The sequence below is a fragment of the Parasteatoda tepidariorum genome, chromosome 11 (genome assembly GCF_982258835.1).
Source record: "Parasteatoda tepidariorum strain Cologne lab strain chromosome 11, Ptep-v5.0, whole genome shotgun sequence".
NCBI classification, from domain to species: domain Eukaryota; kingdom Metazoa; phylum Arthropoda; class Arachnida; order Araneae; family Theridiidae; genus Parasteatoda; species Parasteatoda tepidariorum.
In genome coordinates, this window is record NC_141765.1 from 73,930,424 (window position 1) to 73,954,944 (window position 24,521).

The 24,521-nt window shown below is 30.2% G+C and overlaps 1 protein-coding gene across 4 annotated transcripts in view; it reads left to right on the plus strand.

The window, feature by feature from the left end:
• Positions 1-4,899: 4,899 nt before the first annotated feature.
• LOC107436381 (BCL9 domain-containing protein legless) overlaps positions 4,900-24,521 on the plus strand; it is a 135,760-nt gene continuing 116,138 nt past the window's right edge. The window contains exon 1 of one of the 4 annotated variants that reach the window (XM_043038870.3): positions 4,900-5,478. In XM_043038870.3, the coding sequence (XP_042894804.2) occupies positions 5,454-5,478 (25 nt within the window). In that variant the 5' untranslated portion in view covers positions 4,900-5,453. Of the gene's footprint in view, positions 5,479-5,630; positions 5,877-24,521 lie in introns of those variants that run through there. The other 3 variants (XM_071187697.2, XM_071187698.2, XM_043038871.3) reach the window with 3 other exon arrangements.

The following is a 24,521-nucleotide window of genomic DNA, read 5'->3' on the forward strand; positions in this document are numbered from 1 at the left end:
GTACTAAATTCGAGCATTGTATGCACTTACCGACTTACCACATTGAAATGAAATTTATCCTAATCCGAGGAACATCACACTATCTCATAGTAATTATATTCAAAGTTTATTCGTGAATTAAATTTATTTGTAAAGTGATATAAAAATTTCTTATAGAAGAAAAAAATATTTTTATTGTAATTCATATAGGTAGGGGTTCATGAATTGCCGAAGTACTTAGACATGTTGACAGCATTTATGATAATTTTAATGTAAACATCAGTGTTTCAGACGCAATTCTTTCTATCAGTCTACTTAGGAACATATTTGCATAAAATTAAATTCTTTTAAATATTAAAATTAATTTAAAACTAAAGAATACCAAACTGATACTTTTCAGAATAAAAGTATATTTCTTCTTTCATTAAAAAAAAAAAAAAAATAGATTCAGCGAAAAATATTAGGAAAATATTATGTTTTTTTTTTTTTTTTTTTTTTTTCCACATCACATAACACGAAAGCATAAATTAAAATAAATTAGCTATATGATTTTGAACGAAAGCGAAAAAGTAAAAAAAATATTTTATTAAGCAAAATAAATGCAAATTAAATATTTCAATTTAAGAAATTGTATGGGGTTAAAAATAATTTAAAATAAAACAGAACGCATTATAGTTCAAAATAAGATATAGCATTCAGTTGGGATTGAGTTCAGAATATTTTTATTTCATGAACATTCATATATTTAGTAATTTATAAGAGATTTTATGAATGTTAAGTCTTAAAACGGTTTTTAAGCACTTTTTTGAGTTACAAAATATTGGAAGCAAAGTTTAAAAACAGTAAACAGTTTAAAAACTGGTATTTGAATTTCGCGTTTTGTAATAATATTATATAAAAAATATAGAGATTAAAAAACAAAAACACTTGGAAATACATTCTAGCAACTGCCAAATAAAAAATAAATAAAACAATTGAAAGATAACATGAATTGACTTTGAAATCGGCGCAAATAAAGCACGTCCGAAGTGACGTCGAGGATTGCAAGTCGTTGCAAATCCGAATTATAAATATCAAGATTTTCGAGTCCCCTAGAAAAAGCATAGCAATAACTGTTGAAAGGACGATAATTAAGAAAAATCTTAGATCTGTGGTAAAATTGTCACAAATAAAGCGCACATTTAAATGCACGGTTATATAAGCTTGTGCAATGTATTAAAATTAAAAGCATTGAATTTGATATATTTTCATATCAGAATATGCCTAAATGTTCAGTTGTAAAAATTAAATTGAACAATAAAAATAATAAATATGTGACAAAATTTAGTTAAGCACACTGTTTTTTAAAGAACGTTTTGTAAAAATATTTGGTAAAAGGCAAAATATATTTAATGCGCATATTACAACTTTGAAATATGTAAATTGTTAAAGAATTCTCCTTCTAAATGATTTTTTCAACCACAAATTGATGGATTCTGAATTCCCACAGTATCTTTTTACATTGACATCAAACGATTTTTTAAAAAAAGAAATGGAAAAAAAAAAATAAGCAGTTGTTTATTTAAATCGCTTCTTTTTTTGTTGACTTACCACATAGCGAGTTGTGATTTTCAGGTCTCACGAAAAGGGTTAAAGGTTTTTGCAGTTAGAAATTTAAAAAAAAAGAATGTCATAGTTTGCTTGGGAGTGTTTATGAGTTTAACTATTTAAGTTAATATCTTTCCCTCTGTGATGTCTTTTTGCTTCGTGTGTGGTGCTACTAGGATTTTTTTACGTAGGAATTAATACTGGTATTTACCCATTGAATTTCAGTGTAAAATATATTTTTTAAAAACATTTTCCAATTCAATAATTTAAGTTTCAAATAAATATTCATTGTTTAATAGTTTTAAATTTGGTTTTTTAAAATGTTAAGTTTAATTTATTTTCTTTTATAACTTCAGCTATAGCTCTTTATCTTCAAGAAGATCTATGAAGAAACTGTTTGTTTTCAAATCTCCCCTCAAATGAAACTTCTTCTCTGGCCGATTCAATTTTGCGAAGGCTAGAAGGAAATTGCACAGTCTGATGGAAAGATGGTCCCGCAGTGGACTGATCGTTAAGACACGGTTCCCAGCAGATCACCGAAGTCAAGTATCACTGGGTACGGTCAGTGTGCGGGTGGGTGACCACTTGGATCAGTCTGCGTAGGGACCGAGGGTGAGCGGTATTGGTCCTCGTCAAACTGTGCTACAGTAAAGTGCTCGACTTCGTGCGCAGGTCGTCGGGCTACCGAAGCGGGAGTGCCATCCCCTCCGCAGAGGATCAAAATTGTGATGGCATGGCTTCGGATCATCCTCCGGGATGTTTCCCAGACCGTCGCCAATAGCCCATTGTGCAGCTCTAGTGCGACGTAAATTAACAACAACAACAACTGATGGAAAGATGGGAGTTCTAAGTTCGATCCTCACAGCCAGACCCGTTGTCTGTGTGATTTCATACACTCGTCAAATTCAAGTTGAGTCAAAATTTAAAATTTTTTTTTTTTAGTATTAGTTGTATAAGACGAACGGAAAACATTGTTTGATTACGTTTTAAGAAGGAGATAAAACAGCATAAGGTGTGTTTATATTCGTAGGTCAAGTCAGTCCCAAATCAGCCTGAATGTCGTAGTTGGGGTTTGTCTCTGTGTTGTAAGCTTGATATTGAAAGATTTAAACATTGCAGCATTGTAGTTCTTTCATGAGCAACCAACTAAAATAATTCGAAACAAGACGTCAGAGATAAAATGAGCCAAAATCCCGATTAAGCCGAAATTCCTATTTTGCCGGATGTTTATCGTTGATGAGATTTAAATATATTACGGCATTATCAGAGTTTCGTCCATATCGCGATTTTGTCTCAGATCCGACTCGGCAAATTTTGCAGCGAAGTACGAGTTTTCCGGTTCAGGTCATTTTCCCAAGAGCAACCATCTATGATAATTCGAAGCAAGAAATCAATAAATACAAGCCGAAACCCAGACTTTTCCGAAATTCATTCATTGTCGGATATTTCATCGGTGATGAGATTTAAACGGATTTCAATGTTCTCTAAATTTCGGCCATTTCGGGATTTCGGGATTCGGCAATCTTTCTGTGAAATGTGAGTTTTCTAATTGAGTTTTTTTTCTTCCTAAGAGTACACATCTATGATAATTCGAAGCAAGAAGACCGATAATACAAGCCAAAACCCAGACTTTTCCGAAATTCATTCATTGTCGCTTAAAACAGCTGAACACAGATATACTTTGGAGTAAGTGGGAGGAAAATGGATGGTAGCAGAATTCGTTTATACAATTTTATTTAATATTTCTGTATTGCTAAGTTGTTGTTGTTAATTTACGTCGCACTAGAGCTGCATAATGGGCTATTGGCGATTGTCTGGGAAACATCCCGGAGGATGATCCGACGACATGCCATCACAATTTTGATCCTCTGCTGAGGGGATGGCACCCCCGCTTCAATAGCCCGACGACCTGCTCGCGAAGTATTGCTAAGTAAATAATGCATGGAATGACATTATAAACTATTGTTCTATGTTCTACTGCTTCACAACGATACAGAAAATTAAATAAAATTATATTACCGAATTATTCAACTAACATCCAAATCTTCCGCTTACTTTTTCCAAAAATAAAAAAAACGAAGCAAGATAATAACAGAACCTGTAGAATCTAATATTATATAGCATAAAAACCAATAGAAAATTTATATTAAGGCGAATGCTAGATAATATTAGTTTGTATTGAATCTAACGTTGTATAATGCAGAGAAAAAAGCCACCCTTTGTATCTTCCTAATATTAGAAAGTTGTGCAAGTTAGATTTTCTGTTTTCCTTCTGGTTATCTAATATTAGGTGCTACTTGGGATATACCTCAACAACTCAAAAATATATTAAATTTTCTTAAGGGATCTGCTTTTATGTACTATTTTCTTTCCGAATTCGTTTATACTTTCATTAAGGGAACTAAATGAATTTTGTAAAGCGGCTATCACATATATCTTCAGACTGAAGTAGAAAGCAAACTTTTCCGCTAGATTTCAGCTGTGCTAGGCCGAGCCCCTTCAGACATTCGTATGCGTATGTAAATGAACAACCAATCAGACACAGAAGTATTAAATAACTGTTAATCGCTTATGGGGACATAACTTTCTGTTTTATTTAAATGAACATCTGCTTTTACAAATATTAAATGTAAGTCACCAATGCAAACGATTTTGGTTATTAACTTAATGAAAATTTGAAATAAAAGAATCATATGCATATTTGAAGCTTACAGTAGAGGATGAACAAAGTTTATATTCAATTAATTACCAAACGAGCGAGATTAATATATCAGTGAACTAAAATTTATAATCAAAATAAAAAAATAAACACAAAAAAATAAGGAAAGGAAGGTGTAAAAAATAAAGATGTATTTTTTTTAATTTGAAACTAAATAACAAATATTTATAATTAATGCTAAAACGTGCACCATAAAAATGCAGAAAATTGGTTGCGGATTAAAAACCTATTGCAGTTTAATATCTCAATTTTATTTATTAATTTTTTGTTAAATTTGCCCACAATTTGAATTGGAAAAAAATTTTTTTTAGCACTTTTTCAAAATCAAGAAGTTTTAAAAAAGAAAATAAATTCTGAAATTTGCTTCCTGTTTAACGTTACAAAAAAGTATTGGAACTTAAAAATAATAAAATTTTTCCAAAGGAAAATCCTTTAATAAAGAAAGCATTTATGAAAATATATCATAGTTACCAGATAATAGTAAACAAGTATGTTTAGGAAATAAAAAACATATCATGTTCGATTGTATCTGGTTAAAACGCGAACTCCTCTTCCTAACCTCCTATTGGTCTATCTCTTGCATAAAGTAGCAGATGAAAGTTCGGTTTTTAGCCGAAAAATCGGCGTCAGTCCGCGGCGTAAATAGCTTTTGGCAACGATGACGACGTGGTAGCTTTGCGCATGCGCAAAGCTTGGTGAAAGCATACCATATGTGAAGGTCGCTTTATCACTTTGTGTTTGGATAATCAGCTGGATTTGGCAACAAATATAACAAGGAGCTGGCAACCCTGTCGGAGGTCGTTTCCCTCTCTCCCCCGTCCGTTGAAATGGGCACAGTCGTAGCCTTAGGCTGAAACGAGCAGAAGAGAACTCTCAAAACTTGTTCGTTGTGCTTTAGTTAACAATGTCTTAGAGGGATACTTTATCTTTTCGCTAAATGATGATAGTTTTCTTTCGTACCAGTGTTTATTTCTTTCTTGTTTACTAATCAGTGTGTTGAGGTGCTATAGTGGAATACGATTCTTACCGCCGTTCAGTGTAGATTCGCAGTGGGCCAATCAAGCTTGGATTTCGGATCACATGGCCTCAACATGACATATTCATCATGGAGGCTTTGGCTAAAATGCAGGCAAGAATGTCAAAAGTTTGGAGGTGAACTATTTAGAAAATGCCAAGGAAGCCAAAATCACAAGGTAAGTGAAAACAAATAGTGTATTTCTCTCTTTGAACCTTCCTAATCCTATCCTTTAGTATATCAGCATGTTTGGAAACTCGCTTTATTTTTGTCTCAGGCGATAGGGGGTAGGGAAAGGGGTCCTGAAAAGAATTATGTTAACCCTGTAGCAATGTGTGAGGAAACTATTAATAAGGAGAAATCTCACTTTTTCTTAACAAGATTTTGAAACAATAATCTCAAATTTCATTAGCATTAAAAACTGATAATATTTTTAAAAGTTATTCTTAAAAGATTTGATTACATAATATTGTTCACCTTTTGTTTACATCCGGTCAATAGTGTTTATTTTTTAAATGAAGGGTTCGTAAGCGCTTTTCATTGCTTTGTAGTAACAATTTATGTTTATATTGTTGTGTAAGTATGCGTTTTATTTGGTTCAATGTAAAAAAAAAAGGAAAGAAAATGTAATTTTTATCTTAGAGCTGACAATGTTTATATTATTTCGCCTATTAGTGATTTTACTTTCAGAGTGTAAGAAAAGCAAATTGTTTGTTTAGTGGACCTCTAAATACTCACAGTATGCATTCATTTTAAAGTGTGGAAGTACGATTTTTGAGAGAAATAAGTAAGCATGTTACTCTTAATAAAATTTATAAAATAAACAGTTTTGGATAATAATATATAGACAAGCAATGAAAGTAACAGATAATTAATTTTTGTTTGTATATAAAATTGGGAGGAGGTCAACCTTCATCATTCAAAAGGTACCTTAATATTGAATAGAAATAGTATGTCTTATGTACTAGTGAAATGATGATTATAATTGTAGTGTTAGTTTTGACACAATACTCACCCACCAGAATTTTATCAGGAATCATATTCGATGAAGGGATGCTACTAGTTGCCTTATTTCCGAAAGATTGGGAGAGCTGTATTAAGTTTGCTAGATTTTGAGTGCTTCTGAAGCTGTATTAAGTTTAAGTTTCCGAGCGTTTGTCGCTAGAGCTGTATTAAATTCACTGTTGTGTGTGGTCTCTCCTGTGTGGCTTTAGCATTCCAGTTGAGTGTGTGCAGGATCCCGTTATGTGAGAGACTAAGAAGCTATAACGCGAGGAGGGCAATGATGCAGTTAGAAATAGCAAGTCAACTGCTCAATGAGAACCATTAATGAAAGTGGGCATAACTTTTGGTGTAGACGAGTTCATATCACGTCTGGGTCACCTGTTTGTGGAGGTACGGTTTTTGAGAAAAACATGTACTACTTTTAATAAAATTTATATAATAAACAGTTTTGAATAATAATAAATATCATATAGTTAAACAAGCAACGATAATAACATAAGCAGATCATTAATATATGTATGTAAAATTCAGCGAATAATCAAAACGAGAATACAAAGCATAAGTTTTTGTGTTTTTCTTTGCTGGGGATACCGGACTGGCAGTGTTGATTTGTAGTTGGCAGGTTTTTGACATGTGACAGTTTTTGACAGTTTAAACCATGGTTTAAACTGTCACGTCAAAAACCTCACTGTCAAAAATGTCGAAAATGTCAAAAACCTATATTCATATGTGAAAATTAATTAATACATAAAATTTATATATTTTTTAAAGAATAGTGTTTCTAAATATGTTCTAGAAAAAAAAAATTTAAAATTTTGAAGAAACACTTATATTTTGAATAGTAACCAAAATCTTGTACTTTTGAAAACTCACATCTTTTGTAATATTATGTATTCATTTTCATGTGTTATTGAAAATCTGCAGTGATATTATTAAGAAATTTATTCATAACCAAATTTAGTGTATAGTATAGATTATACTAAAAATTAGACATTTTTAAAGATAAACAATAGCAGTTTTGTACATTAGACATCTTCTTTTAAAGAAAAATCTTTTTAATATTCTCTTAAATCTTCTTAATAATCTTTTTAACATAAGACAATACAAATTTAAGTGCTTTCTGTTAAATACACAGAGTAGTTAGTGTCGATTTACAGTATATTCAGCCTATTCATTTACTATGCTAGAAATTTAGTTTATCCAAATACTTGTGAATTTCATTTTGCTGAATATGATCAGGGGTCTGTTTAGAAGAAATTTGGGTCCGTTAACGGACCCTTCACAAAATATCTTTTCATAAAAACGGACTCTTCACAAAATATTTTTAATTAAAAACGGACCCTTCACAAAATGATTTTTCTTTTAATCGGACCCTTCACAAATTTGTTTATCTTCATTATTATTTTGTTAATCGAATAAACCCTTTCCAGGGCAGAAAACAAGAAAGATGGATGTAAACGAATTAAGTTTTGTCTTCGGCAGACGTTTCTTCCATTATTCGTCCGAAATTAATATTCTGCGTTCAGCAGTATAGGCTAAATACCAAATATTTGTATGTTGCATTTTAGAAGCAGCAATTGTTGTTTATTATTTAAAATTTATTTTTTTTAATTATAATTTTACAGTGTTGAGCATAATCTTGTATGTCTATACAATTTAAAAACTCCTTGAAAATTTTTTTTTTGCAATAACGAACCCTATTTGCACAAATTCATAAAAGCGGACCCTGATTGAAAGAATGTGAGTAATTTTTTCACAATTTCGCGAAAAACGGACCTTTCACAAAATGTCTGGACAGACCCCTGATGATATAGCTTTGTTGAATATCTAAATATTCAGCTGTTGAATAATTACTTCTTGCTTTCAAGATATGCATTATTTATATTCTTAATACAAGTGGAGAAAAAAAAATTAAGAGATAAAAATTGTTTTAAAATGATAAGTGTAATAATTATAAATAAATATAATAAACAATATGAATTATATTTATCATTATTCATAAATATAACTACTTTTAAATTCAAATTAACATACTGGATAATAAAGATATTCGGTATAACATTAAAAAAATTTTTTTATACACTTGTATCTTATATCAAGTTTGTATTTATACAACATAACTTGTAAGTTCCTTATAAATATTAGTTATATGTTCCTTATATGTCAAAAATGCATAGTAATAAACTTTTAATTTTCTTAAGTATCAAAAAAAAAAAATTTAAATATAAATATTTAAACAATTTTTGTGCAAAAATTTTTCTGCACATGCATTTGAATATAAATTTCTGAGATTTTAAATCTGTTATTTTACCTTAATTTTAATTAAACAATATTTTAAAACCTGCTGATTACCTATAGTATAATTAAATTTCAATATAATGCATGGCAACTGCTGGTAGTTTTGAAGTTTATATATTTTCTTGGCAAACTTCAGTTTTTGACATTTTTGACGGGTTTTTGACGGTTTAAACCAGTATTATACCCTTGTCATGTCAAAAACCACTTTTTGACGTCAAAAACCCAACCCTGTTGGCAGGTCACCACATAAAGTATAAAACTGGGTTTGTGAAGGGGCATCCCCAAAAAAAAAAAATATTTTTGTTTTGTTCAAATGGGGCCTTCTTGTGCTGTAGCAATTTTCTTTAATTCACAAACCAATTGCTCTTTGAAATGATTAGTATATTTTTTTGAAATGTAACTTAGTATTTGTAAATTTTTAAAAGGAATTTACTTGAAATGTAACATGTTTCAATAATCAGTTCTGCAACCAAAATTTTTCTTAGAGAACTATATATCTGAAAAGAAAGTGCATGATCAAAAATCTACATTACTGCCTTGAAAACAAATTATGTGCAATATGTATGAACATTACACTTATTGCGTAAATTATTTGGATTATAGGAATTTGATAAAGTACATGAGAGTTATAAGTATTTCTAAATGAATGTGAAAGAGGATGTTCTTTAATTGTATTTAGTTGCCTGGTTTAAAAGGTGCATTTTTGAAAAGTATAAATCATGAACAATTCTGACAGCTGGTTGTTAATTCTGACAGCATGGTTGGCAGAAAATTTAAGAATAAATTTTTAAAATTATGAATTTAATGTTAAAAGATAAATGTTGCTATCACTAATTAAATGGCCGTACATAATAGCAATTATAAATCCAAAGTCCAGAAGTTTCAAGAAATCATCAATCACATTTATATATTAAAATTCTTCTATATTTTATTTAAAAATATTAGGACTAGAATTTTTACTCGGTTTCTCTTTCATTTGTAAATATTTTTTCTGGTAGAATAATAAATGTGTTTAGAGATAAAAATCAACTTACACATAATTATTCATTTAAATTATGCTGCTTATAATACATTTAGAATAAATATCATGTTTTGAATATTTCAATGATTTAAATTTATGAAGATATGAATTTTTTGAATGATTTAACTCAAGATTTTTGAGTTGGGCCCACAATCACCCCTGGACACACGCTGAATTTTTGCAGATTATATAGTAATTTCAGTGGTAATTTTTTAACTAGGTTTGTATTTACTGATTTCATCATAAATCTAATTGGCGTTTCGATCTTTCTTCCGGAAATTTTGATGTGATTCATATCTTTCGGTTTCATCATAAATCCCAGGTTATTATGTGGCAGTTATTACATCCCTAGCAGCAAAATAACTTTGGTCCTCATGGGACCAATATTCACGAATCTTTGCTCAATAAGGATCAAAGACGTGTTATTTTCAGATATTGAACCTATATAGAAGTGACATCTTCCCCCGATATTTTACAACCTATATCGGCCTTCAATAGTATTGTCAGGTTCTTCTGATATTTTAGGTTCATTATTCAGCCAATATTGCCCCTATATAGACCGATATTGGATCTATAGAGGACCAATATTTAAGAATCTTGACATCCCAATCTTGGTTCCTCAGTTTATGTTCATATAGGGCCCATATTGAGCCCAAGGTAAAATTGTTGCTAGGGATTGTATTTTCACATAGTTTTGAAAATCTTTATATTTTTAATATGATATTATGAATCTCGAAATTGAATCCCACACTTAAATAATCACTTTTTCGCACGCTTTTTTTTAAAAATTCTTTTTCTCGTAAATCTAAATGATATTTTATAAAACAGTTATTTAGACGCTTATCTACGTGATTTGGAAATCCCGTATTTTCACGTTATTATTACCACACGTGAGTTTCAAATCGCACATTTAAGTATATTTTTAATACGATATTATTATAAATTTTGAAGTTGAATCTCGCCATTAAATCACTTTTTTACTCGTTTTGAGTTGATGTTATCGTAAATCTAGACAATTTTTTAGCGGTGACTTTCGCTTTTCTACCTGATTTCGAAAATCCCGTATTTTTATTATGATATTATTACGACGGGCGTGTTTCATTACGCCCAATTAAATAATCACTTTTTGAAGCACTATATTTATGCTGTTTTCGTGGTAAATTAGAGGGATTTTTTTTCTTCATTATTTTTTTGCAATTTTTTCTTTTTAAATTTTTTTCGGCAGTTATTCAGTTATTTCCACGTAGTTTTAATAGATAATTCCGTTATGTTTATTAGGAAATTCCAATTTTAAAAGCGCTTTAACTGTGCTAATTTCATTGTAAATTTAAGTAATTTTACATCTTTTTTTCTTTGTAATTATTTCCTCAGTCTGCGTAGGGACCGAGGGTGTGCGGTATTGGTCCTCGTTAAACTGTGCTACCGTAAAGTGCTCGACTTCGCGCACAGGTCGTCGGGCTACCGAAGCGGGGGTGCCATCCCTTCCGCAGAGGATCAAAATTGTGATGGCATGTCTTCGGATCATCCTCCGGATGTTTCCCAGACCGTCGCCAATAGCCCATTGTGCAGCTCTAGTGCGACGTAAAGTAACAACAACAACAACAATTGTAATTATTTCTATATTTTTCCACGTGATTATGACGATCCCTTTATTTTAACTGCAATGTTATTACGGCACGCAAATTTCTGATTGCGCATTTATATAATCACTTTTTGATACAATTTTATTTCGGTATAACTTTATTGTATATCGAAGTTATTTTTCAATCTTGTTTTTGGTGACAAATGTGATTTGGTCGTATGTGGTGATGAATTGTGATTTGGTCGAATACCGGATATTCAGCAGAAAAATCGGCCGAATACCATATATACAGAGCCAGATAACGGCATTTTTTTAGCAGCTTAAAACAGCACATAACATTGAAAAATATAGCCTGTCAGAAAGCTCTTAAAAATGCCGCTGTATCATAAAAACGAAAGATTATATACGAAAGCAAAACAGAGAATATAGAAATCTAATCTTAATTTTCGAAAAATAATTTAAAAGCTGAACATGGTAGTTTTCCAATTACCATATTTTTAAGAAAAAGTGAGGAATAAAGTCTAATAGAAGCGCTTTTACGTCATGATAATGAAAATACTGATTTAAAGAAAGATAATTACAAAAAAAAAAAAAAAAAAAAATACAATGTTCTTAGTTCCTATAATAAAACTTTAACTTTGAAAATCAGTTTTCTATGTTACCGGTTATCTATATTACAGGAAAAAAATTACAAAAAAGGAATATTTTATCTGAAACGTTGCCTTAACACTCATTATAAAAACAAAAAAATAATAGAAATGGTAAAAAAAAAGAAAAATCGTTCTCAATTTTAAGAACTGAGAGTGTCTTACTAAATGACAAATCGGCTATAATTAATAAAACTATTATAACAAAGTTTGAAGAGTTTTGATCTAATTATTCACAATTCTTCAAGTTTCTTTTTTCCATTTGTCTCCATTTGCACATGAATTTTAGAACTTAACAAATATACTTAAAAACTATTTCTAATAATACACTATATCTAATATAGTAATAATAGAATTAAATTATTCTTTATTACATCTAGTACAAATTCGAAAAAAAAAGTAAGCTTCATAATAGTAAAAAAAAAAAATCCGAAAATTACTATGTCAAATATTCTGCCGATCATTCGGCCAACTGAATTTTTGCCTAAAGGGCCGAATACTTGTGACATCCCTAATTTTAATGCACAATATTATTGCAACGTGAGAAATTCAGAAAGTGGAGGCATTTTTGAACTGCTCATACTTCGTAATTTTGATTTCAATTTTTTGCTGCTGAAGTGATTTTTTTTAAAGAGAATAACGAAAACATTTACTATATAAAATGTCTAATAATTTTAAAAAAAAGAATATATATCTGGAGTATATTTCTAAATAAGTATTGAATCTTTTATTGAAAGATATTTTGTTTTTATTTTTGGCTCTTGTTTAAGCCGTATAAATTTTCTTGGATTAAAATATTAAATTTGAATTTGTATTACTTAATAAGTGTTAGTTTTTTTATACTTTCATTCTGTGAGCATTGCAGTTTTTTGTTGAACTTTTGTACTGCGTGATATGATAAAAAAATTATTTTCTTCAATATTTATTCATTTTTTTATTTTATTAATATTTATTTTCGATAGATCTATTTGATAAAGATGGATTTTTTTTTATAAAAACCGTATTAGTTTTTTCATTCTTGAATGAATTCTATTAATTAAAAGCATTTATTTTTCTGCAAATATCTTTCTTAGCTTACTTAGTCTAGTGGTAAAAAAGTTAGTGCTTTGAACACTAATGTTAGAATAAATACTGCTATATTTGCCGTCAACGTGTTGAAATACGCGTGCTGCTTTTCGTTACTTGATTTGATGTGCAAGTGGCCCTTCTCTCAAAAAGGTTGTACGGTCCTACACACGAAGAAATTTTTTCCAAAGGCGTTAAATGTTGTCAGCCGGAAAAAAACAGTACGTTAAATTAAGGAGTAAATATATTTTGTTTGTATTAACTTTCTGCGAGACTTCTTTCTTTTTTCACAAAGGATTTTTAAAAAAAAATAAATATAACTGCAGTTTTTGAATAATATCAGGGGTGATTGCGTTCCAGGTGTAACCCAAAATCCCGGGGTTTTTGTATCATCCTTCCGTGTCTAGGAACATGCGATTTTTCCGCAAATTTCATGAAATTCCCCGCTTTTCAAAGACCAATAGTGGTGAGCGGACTCAAAATCTTAGAATACATCTACAGGGGTCTGTTTAGAAGAAATTTGGGTCCGTTAACGGACCCTTCACAAAATATCTTTTCATTAAAACGGACCCTTCACAAAATATTTTAACTTAAAAACGGACCCTTCACAAAATGATTTTTCTTATAATCGGACCCTTCACAAATTTGTTTATTTTCATTATTATTTTGTTAATCGAATAAACCTTTTCCAGGGCAGATAACAAGAAAGATGGATGTAAACGAATTAAGTTTTGTCTTCGGCAGACGATTCTTCCATTATTCGTCCGAAATGAATATTCTGCGTTCAGCAGTATAGGCTAAATACCAAATATTTGTATGTTGCATCTCTAATTTAGAAGCAGCAATTGTTGTTTATTTTTAAGAATTTAAATTTTTTTATTATAATTTTACAGTGCAGAGCATAATCTTGTATATCTTTACAATTTAAAAACTCCTTGAAAAAGTTTTTTTTTGCAATAACGGACCCTATTTTCACAAATTCATAAAAGCGGACCCTGGTTGAAAGAATGTGAGTAATTTTTTCACAATTTCACGAAAAACGGACCTTTCACAAAATGTCTGGACAGACCCCTGGTCTAAATTTACACGGAATTTTGTAATCTAAAATTTCAATTTCCAAATTTTCGCCAAATCCCGTTACCAGAGCCGCTATGGCTCAGGGGATAGAGCGTTCGCCTTCCAATGGGGTGAACCGGGCTCGAATGCCAGCGATGACCGGTTGATATGATAAGCATCTGGCTTGCACCGACCATAGTGCTGACGTGAAACGTCCTCAGTGGTAGACGGAACATGGGTTAGAGTCCCCTTGCCGCCAGGCTAACCGTGGGAGGTTTTCGTGATTTTCCTCTCCATGTAACGCAAATGCGGGTTAGCTCCATAGAGTCCTCCACGAAGGCGAATTTCTCCCAATACTTTATCCAGGAATTCCCTTGTCTTCTGGATTGGTTTCAAGATTACAAGGCTACGGCGTTGAACATAGTCGGAGACGCAAAAATTGGGTCGGCTGTTCAACGACGGTTATAAAATATAAATGCCCAGTTACCGAGACGTCGGACTATAGGCGGAGATTTACCAATTTGATTTCTATGGTTTGACGGATTTTCGCTGTTTGGGATATTTGGAAATGCTTCGGAATCCTCTGATATCGCGAATCGTATTCTACTACTACGATTTTCGTATTTACCTGATTTAAAAGCTACTCGTTTTAATTCGTATTCACGCAATTTAAAAATCCAATATTGCTATTTGTATTTACGAGTTTTTAAAATCAATATCGTGATTCGTATTCACGCTTTTTTAAAACCAAATTACGTGATTTGTATTCACGTAAGTTTAAAATCTAATTTCGTTATTCGTATTCACGTGTTCTAAAAATGATGCGTGATTCGTATTCACGCGATGTAAATATGATGTATCGTGATGCGTATGCACGCGATGTAAATATGATGTATCGTGATGCGTATGCACGCGACCTATAAATTTAATTTTGTGATTTATATTTTCTCATTTTTAAAATTCAATATCGCGATTCATATTCATGCAATATTAAAATCAAATATCGCTTGACTAAGAGCTAAGATTTTTCTTAAAAGAATTACTATAAAGGTGTGATATGCTTAATTGGTAGGTAATTTAATTATAAATCTTAGTTTAAAAAATTATATTAAATATAAAACATGTATGGAATATAGATTGATATCTAGTTTTTGCGTATAAAATTTTTAGGGTTTTTTCACTTCATGTTACAATTACCCATGTAATATTAATTATTATTATAATGCTTTGGGGTGCACAACCTTTTTGAGTGAAGGGCCACTTGCACAGCAAGTAGATTAACAAAGAGCCGCACGCATATTTAGTCATGTTGGCGGCAAATATGATACTTTTTATGCTAACATTAGTGTACTAAACTCTTAACTTTTTTTTTTTATCAGTTAACATATTTGCAGAAAATTAAATAATTTTACCCTTTTTTCTTTAAAAAAAAAACTCCTTCCGTTTTTTGCAATAATTTATTATATATATGAAATATTGGAGGGGGGGGGAGTATAAATTCTAACCCCCCCAAAAAAACTGTTGAGCTTATAGAATGAAAGTGCAAAAAAAAAAGAAGAAAGTTTTTAGCGTTATACGTTATTATTAATTTTATAGAGTGACATAAATTTGTATTTAATATTTTTATTAAGGAAACTTTATAATGTTTAAACAAATCGATTATAGTGCAGAATAAAATTCAATATTTATTTACTATTATTTTTCAGATATTATTTCTACTTTTTGAATTATTATAAGTTTTAAGAGTTTAAATAATAAACGTTTTCTTTTTAGTTTCTTCCTAAAAAATCACACAAGTTAAAAAGAAATCTAAAACAAAATAAATTTCAAGCAGTAAGCCGTTTAAAAACTCCTTTGCCTCAAGTTTTCGAATTTTTCATGGTGCAGTAATATGTTAAATATCGGTACTCTAAATACCACGCCCAAATGCATGATACCAACTACCGAAACGAAGAAATAACTTATATTTACCATGAAATATGTACAAGTAAATTGTATCAAATAGTGGTTTTTTAAATTTGTGTGTCGTATTAACATCATACTCAAAGTAACGGGATCGTAAAAATCACGAAAAAAAGTATTGCAATAAATGTAAAAAAATGATTAAATTTGCGTTGAAATTAGTAAAGAGCGCTGATTTAAAATTCGCATGTCATAATAAAAATCAGAATTTTTAAAACATGAGAATGCATCGTAGAAACTGCCAAAAAATGGTTTTAAAATTTACAATGCTATCGGCGCAAACTGAGTATGGCAAGAAGTGATTAATTAAATGCACGATTTATAACTCACGAGTCGTAATATAATAATTTAATCTAGAATTTATAAACCACTTAAAAATTAATAGTTATAAATGACAAAAAACTATCTAAACGTCACTTGGATTTATGATCAAACTGGAAAACACAGTGCACGTCTAAAAATGATTATTTAAGTGGGCTTTTGGAAATTTTTGTGTCCTAATAACATCGTAATGAAAATATGTGAAATCACGCCGAAAAACCTACTAATAATTTCCTTTAAAGTGAAAAGTCCCAATGCAGCTCATGCATGTCGTAAAGGGCGACTAAAATGGGTACCCAGTGTCTGGGGGTATAACCGGACACCTTGCCCCTGGGGGATTATATCAGGGGACTGGCGCTGCAGGTTGGGGGCTGGGCATAAGGTTGACACCTCTCTCCTGTATAAACTTCTTATTACGAAATCCTTTGAAAAAAAATCCTGGGTAACTTCATGGAAACGATTTGGATATGAGAATTGGAAGCTGGAACATTCTGTCTCTCTATAGAGCTAAAGCTTTGCATTTGCTGTTAGAACTGATAGAACAATGTAATATTGAATTGATTGCCATTCGCGAGGTTGGATGGATTGGCAATGGAACATTGAATAAATGGAATGGTAGTGTTCTTTACAGTTGTCAGCCCAAAAAACCTATTGAGGGCACTGTCTTTATCGTAAGCAAAAGAATAAGACTAGAATTAAGGGAAAGTTTTTAATTTCAGTATTATCTGTTCTTATACTGTAGAAAACAGAGGAAGAAAGGCAATTTTCTGTGAAAATTTAGACAAAATTTTCTACAGTTGTCCAAAATATTATGTAACAGGGTGCGTAGCTTTTTTAAAAAGTGCTTAAAGGTGCTTATTTTCGATTTTCGTTTTTTAAAAGCCCTTAAAGGTGCTTATTTTCAATTTTCGTTTTTTAAAAATCTTTAAAGGTGCTTCTTTCATTGAGTGTTTTGAAAAAGTGCTTAATTTCCCCTTTTTCAAAATGAGATTTTTCCTTTACTATGTTGATTTTCGCTTCGATTTATGCAAAAAGACACAGTTCACATTGTTCTATTCAACGTTTTCACAATTAATTCAACCCCAATCTATTTTGGCGTATTGGCAGTCCGTAGCGTCTGAAAACGGCATTCATTTTTCATGATTCTAAATTTAATGATTTTTGATAATTGTCAAAAACAATGCCAAAGGGTTTTTTTTTTTGACATGACGGTTAAAACAAGATAAAACCGTCAATTGTCAAAAACTTTCCAACCATGCCTAGTTTTATTTTTTTAAAGTGCTTAAAAATGAAATTTTATGAGTGCTTGAAAAGTGCTTAAAAGGTGCTTATTTTTTGTTGAATAATTTGGATCTAAATGCTGAAATTGGTAGAGAAGGGAAATTTACGTATGTAACTGGATGATTTAGTTTACATAATACAATGATAATGGACACAAATTAATTGATTTTGCCACTTCGCATAATTTGATTATAAGAAGCACGTCCTTTCAACGTATAAATATTCATAAAGCTTCTTGGCCTTCCCCATATGGCACTTATACTACTCAAATTGATCACGTACTAATTGATGCAAGACATTAGTAAGACTTGATGGACGTGAGAACTTCTCGTGGGGCTAATGTGGATTCAGATCACTTTTTGATTAGTGCTAAAGTCAGATCAAGATTATTTAACGCAAAAAAGTTCAAGCGAGAGACGTTGAGAGAGTATGACTGTGATAAACTGGAAAATGAAAGAATAAGACTTGAATATAACGGAAACGTAAAGGAACAGTTGAATATAATGAATTGTGACTGTACTGTGAAAAATAAATGGAAATTTATAAAAGACACTATCTGTAACGCTGCTAATACCTTGATTGGTAAAGTAACTGAGAAACAGTAAAGGATTGGTATGATGTTGATTGTGCCGTTGCTAATGATAAAAAGAATGTTGTGTGTAAACATATACAAGCAAACGCAAGAAATAGTGCAGAGGAGTACCATAGACTCAGAAAAGAGGTGAAGAAACTCTTTAGGCCAAAGAAGAGGACCTTTGATGAATTGTTTAAAGATGTTTGACATCTGAAATCCATTAAGAATTCAGAGCATTTGATCGGAAAATCAACCGCAGTAGATTGGTCTTTAAACAAACCTCTAGTCTAAGCAAAAACAAATTTGGTAACTCCGTTTGTTTGAACGAGTTAATTTTTTTTTCCAAACCATTCAAAGGGTTTAAGTAAGTTACTATCAATATTGAATACAGTTATTAGAATAAATTTCTTAATTGCATGTTAATTTAGAATGTTATAATAGTTTTAGTACGTGTACATTCTTGTCTAGGCAGCTGAGCATCACTCGAAATAATAGTTTCGAATTTCCATCTTATTCGTGCAAAACTGAAAAATGGAGTACAAAGGGCTTTTTTGTAAATCACATGCTTCTGGCAAAGGAGGAGTTAAAATGGGATTAAACGAAATAACGTACAATGAATAAGGTGATTGAGCGTTAATTGATTTTGTATTTTTACTTTCAATAATTAAAGAAACTACTTTGATAAGTTAAAATTTTATATTTTTATTTATAACTATTTAATAGTTTCTCGGCCTAAATTTGGGTTTTTGACAATAATATTCAAAACAAAAAGAGAGTTAAATATAAAAATAATTGATTGATCGCTTGTAATTTTATATGTATGTTTATTCAAAAATGCTTCATATTTGTAATAGCTAACAGCTATTCTTACACCAAAATATGCGTTTTTGACATGACTGTTTAAACCAGATAAAACTGTCTATTTTAAAAACAAGCTAACTTTGGTTTCAAACTTATCTTTTTTCAGTGATTTCAAAAGTGGGAAGCACAATAAGATAAAAGTTGTTAATTTTTTTTACAATGTAAAATGTATAAAGAATTCATGTATTAAAAAAAATGAATATACTGTGTGCTACAAAGAGATAAGTACATTTCATTTCGTGAATATATTCAATGCTTATAGAAATGCTTTCAAGAAAATTATGTGTTTATTTATAATTTAAGACCAATCACATTATGTTTTACATTTTACATTGAATAATTTCAGTAAATTCATCATTCTGCAATTCATTATACTTTTATTGACAGGGAATGGCTTGTATAGTTATTCTAACTATATCTTTTATTAATCCTTTTGGTAATAATCAAGCAATATTCTTTGAGTATATATATATTATATCTTATTCTTATATTTAGTAAGTTTGCATCTAAAATATATTTGAAATAGCACGCTATCTTTTGGTGAAATTCAGTTTTTTTTTCATGAAAAAATTGCTTATACTAGCTTATACAATTGGATTTTTCCTGGAAAAATTAGGCTTCGATAGCGGGCCAATTCACTGTTTTAGTAATGGAGCATTTTGCCACATTTGTGTGTGTATATAGAATATATATTGTACTGTGTTTCGTACATTTTTATTTCAATGTTGTTTTTTCTTTAAAAGATTAAAATCTTTTGCTAAATACAGTGAATTCGCGATAACTCGAATCTGATAGGACTGACGAAAAACTTCGACTTATCGGAAGTTCGACTTACCGTTAGTTTCGGTTTTGGTCTTTCAAAATATTGTCGGATTATTTAATTAATGCTTATTAATTACAAATCTTCTAAATGCTTACAATATTTAAGATCATTTTTTTTTACGATAAGACTGTTTGAAGCACTTTATGATATCCTGGTCCATCGGCTGCAACTTTGCTGTTGTGTTTGGCGGGAGAAACTGCAGGTTTGCTGCTTTCAAATTAGGTAGATCACTATGCGCTGTGCATTTATCCATAAAAAGTATCACTTTTCTTTTTTTAGCGAAGAATTTACGATCCAATTTTCTTATATAGTCTTCAAATAAAACTGATGTCATCCAAAACTTTTTGCTAGACTTGTAATCCAAAGGATACGTTTTTACATTTTTGAAACATCGGGGATTTCGGTATTTTCCGATAACAAGTAAGGGCAATTTCTCTGTCCCAGACGCATTTCCTTCAACTAGGACAGTCTAACGTTCCTTGCTCATTTTATCCCCTGAGCATTTTTCACCCTTAAACATCATAGTCTTATTTGGAAGACATTTAAAAAATAAACCCATATCATCAATATTGAAAACATCATTTTAACTGTATCCTTGAAGTAAATTTGGTAACGTTTCATTTAACCACTGCTCACATACTTCAAGAGGGACAGCTTTAGCTCCTCCATGAAGAGTGCGAAAGACATTGCGTGTGTTGCAAAGGAAGGGGCAAGATATCAGCTCCTAGTTTTTTTTTCTTGCTTTAAAAGATCCAAAAAAATCGAGTTAAAGGGAGTAAAGTTCGAGTAATCGAGAATAATTAACATGAAATTGAAGATAAAAGGGTCGGGACCCCTTAAAAAAATCGAGTTATAGTAATATTCGAGTTATCGTACTTCGAGTTATAGCGAATTGACTGTATTTTTAATTTGAGCTAGAAGCCTTTCTTTTTTTTTTACATATTTTATTTTTTTAGTAAAGATTTGTTGTAACAGACATCGTTAGTGCCTTCACAAATGTAGTTTTTTCTCTAAATTTCAAATGAAATTCGCCATTCAATTAAATAGTTTGTCACAAACATGTTTCTAAAAGAATTTTATTTAGTTAATGTCAATAGTGGACATTTTATAGTTTAATCTTGAAATGTGTCTTTTTTTTTCTCACTTAGAATTAATAAAAAAATTTTAGTACCTATTCTGTACTCTGTCAGCCACATTACTCTAAATTTAATGCTGTCCATAAATGATGTTAAATTTTTATGAATATTTTTAACATCCTTCCTCCCCTTATCACAAAATCATGCTTTTTGATAAAGGGGTATAATTTAGTGACAATTATTTATCATAGTTCAAATTTTATTGTTTAATTTTGGCTATTGAGCTAGCAACAGTAAAGAAGAGAGACTTTTTAAGAAACATGAATTTAACTAAAAGCTCAGGGTTGGCAGGTTTTTGACATGTGACAGTTTTTGACAGTTTAAACCATGGTTTAAACCGTCGCGTCAAAAACCTCACTGTCAAAAATGTCGGAAATGTCAGAAACCTATATTCATATGTGAAATTTAATTAATACATAAAATTTATATATTTTTTATAAAGGATAGTGTTTCTATTATATTATAATTAGAATATATTATGTCATATAATTAGAATATATTATGTCATCAGGGGTCTGTCCAGACATTTTGTGAAAGGTCCTGTTTTTGTAAAATTGTGAAAAAACTATTCGTAATTTGTGAATATAAAATAAGCGTTAAGTCACATTCTTTCAACCAGGGTCCGCTTTTGTGAATTTGTGCAAATAGGGTCCTGTTATTGCAAAAATTGCTAAAAACCTTTTCAAGTTTTTGAATTGTACATAGATTCTGCTCAACAGTTGCTGCTACTACATTAGAGATGCAACGTACAAATATTTGGTATTTAGCCTATACTGCTCAACACAGAATATTCATTTCAGACGAATAATTGAAACAAAATCGCTCTCATTTTTAATAATTTCAATTGACGTATTTTAAATAACACAACTTAGTAATGTATCACTTTTAATGTGTTACGCATTAAGTTAACTTAAAAAATTCTTAAATTTATAATATTTTATTTAAAAAATTGCCAGAAATTAATTTTTATTTTACATAATATTCTATTAATTAATTTTATGAATGAATATAAATTGATCAATTATTTATTCACAAAAAAATTAAAATTTAATATTAATAAGAATGCGCACACAATGTTTGTAAAAGTAGAAATATTTTCTTAGAATACTACATTTGGAATTTAAAACTTAAGGAAACTTCATTTGTCTGGAACAGTCTTTAACCCCCCCCCCCCCGGAATGGTTTATTTAATTAACAAAACAATAATGAAGATAAGATAAACGAATTTGTGAAGGGTCCGTTTTTATGAAAAGATATTTTGTGGAGGGTCCGTTAATGGACCCAAATTTTTTCTAAACAGACCCCTGGTCATATTTTTAAGGACCCTCTAATCTGGCATCATTTTTGGAATTATAATTTTTTTCTTTTAAATTATCCATTTTTGGTTGAACATCAACACCTCAATTAAAATAGTGTGGAATGACCCTTATCAAATGTGTATGTTTTAATTATTTCTAATAATTATGCCAAATTTCTAAATTTTAATTGATTCGGCTAAAAATTTCTGATATCCATCAAGAGTGCAAGTTCTTAGTATTTTAAAGGATTTCAATCTTTTTAATAAACTTTAAGACTGAATAAGATGAAACTAAAAGAAAGTTTTAAGATTGCATTTACTGCAAATTATTCTCCTAATGGTCCAATGATGGAAATGTAATCAATCGTCTTTTTCATTGCTTTAAGTAAACACTCTCCCCTTTTATATAAAAAAATATTGGTTGGCATGGGTGAAATTTTATGTAAGCAAATTTCACCCATGTTCCCAAGGCAGAGTTAGCAATTTTTTGACAGTTGACGGTTTAACTCGTTTTTAACTATGGTTTTATCCTTTATGTCAAAAACCCCTTTTTTGACATAGCTTTAGACAGGTGTCAAAAACGCACAATTTCAATGTAAGGATAACTATTAGCTTATTATAATTAAGAAGTATTTATAAATAAACATACATAAAATTACAAGTGACACTTATGTTCTTGAATTATTTTGATATTAAACTTTTTATTTGTTTTGACAATCTTCAAAAACCCAAATTTTGGTGTAGAAAATATTAAATAATTATATAAAGAAAATGTATAAAATTAAAATTTACCCAATCTGTAAATTTGTTAAATTATTGTAAATAAAAATGCAAAAACGATTAGCTTAATAAAAAAAATACTCAACAATCATATTATTCATTATTCAAATCAATTTTCATTTTATCCCATTTCATTTAATTCCATTCCTTTCCCTCTTTCCTTTTTTGGAATTGCATGCTTCTTGTAATTACAAATAGAAGAAGAAAAAAAATCTGAAAACAATATTGAGCTATATATATAAAAAATAAAAATAAAAAATGGGTGGAAATTTGGACACAAGAAAATTGTTTTGAGGAAATATTGGGATTTGAAAATTTTCTGCACTCCTGCTTCATTTATGGAATGCAAGCAGTGCAAAGAAAAACTGACTACCCTGAATTTCTTTTGATTTAATGATCGAATCTTCATATTTTAAGACTGAATTTTAATGGTTTGAGGGGGTAACTTCAAATATGCTAATCAATAAGTGCTTACAATATTTTAAGTTACGAAATCATGCACAAAAATGTACTTTCTCTAAATAAGCATAACTTTTTTTCCGACGATTTCAAATTTCTGACTTTTATGAAGTTCTGACGTTTACGTTTATGTTGGAGGTAGCTGCGATCAGGCAAATATTAGTCCCAATAATTTGTTCAGGAAATTGGTTAAAAAATTGGATCCCTTAATGTTTATTTTACTTAGTGTGCATTTTGCCATATCTCATGAAATATGAAGCATTTATAAGTAAACATACATAAAATATTACTAGTGATCAATCATGTTTTTGATTTATTTTTACATTAAACTCTTTTTGTTTTGAAGAAACCCAAATTTTGGAGAGAATATTAAATAATTATAAATGAAAATTTAAATTCATCCAGTTCGATAATTTGTTTAATTATTGTGAATAAAAAACAATTTATAAAAAATTATTTAAGTCATTTTATTCGTTATACTTAAAATCAATTTTCATTTAATACTAATTTAAACTTTTTTATTCTAGAAGCATGCGATTACGAAAAATATTTATGAAGACCTCAGTACTCCAAGTTCATTTTTCAGTTTTGTATGATTAAGACCGAAATTCGAAACTATTCTTTCGATTGATGCTGAGCTGCATAGTCTAGAAAGTAGACGTACTAAAGCTATTATAACATAATAAAATAACATGTAACTAAGAAATTTATTTTAATAACTGTACTCAACATTTATACTAATTTAATTAAACCCTTAAATCGATTGGTTGAAAAATTTAACTCATTTAAACAAACATTTATCGTTTTTTTGAAATTATAATTAGTTGTAATCAGTGTGCCCTCCCCCAAAAAGGAAAGAAACTGACCACTTTGAATAACGTTTGACCTAATGATCGGATCATCACGTTCTCGGGCTCAATAGTTCGAGAGAGGGACCTCGAATATATTCCAATCATTTAGTGCAGACGGTATTTTAAGTTAGGAAATCGGACACAAAAACGTACTTTCTCTGAATGAACATGCCCTTTTTTTTACGAATTCGGTTTTCTGACC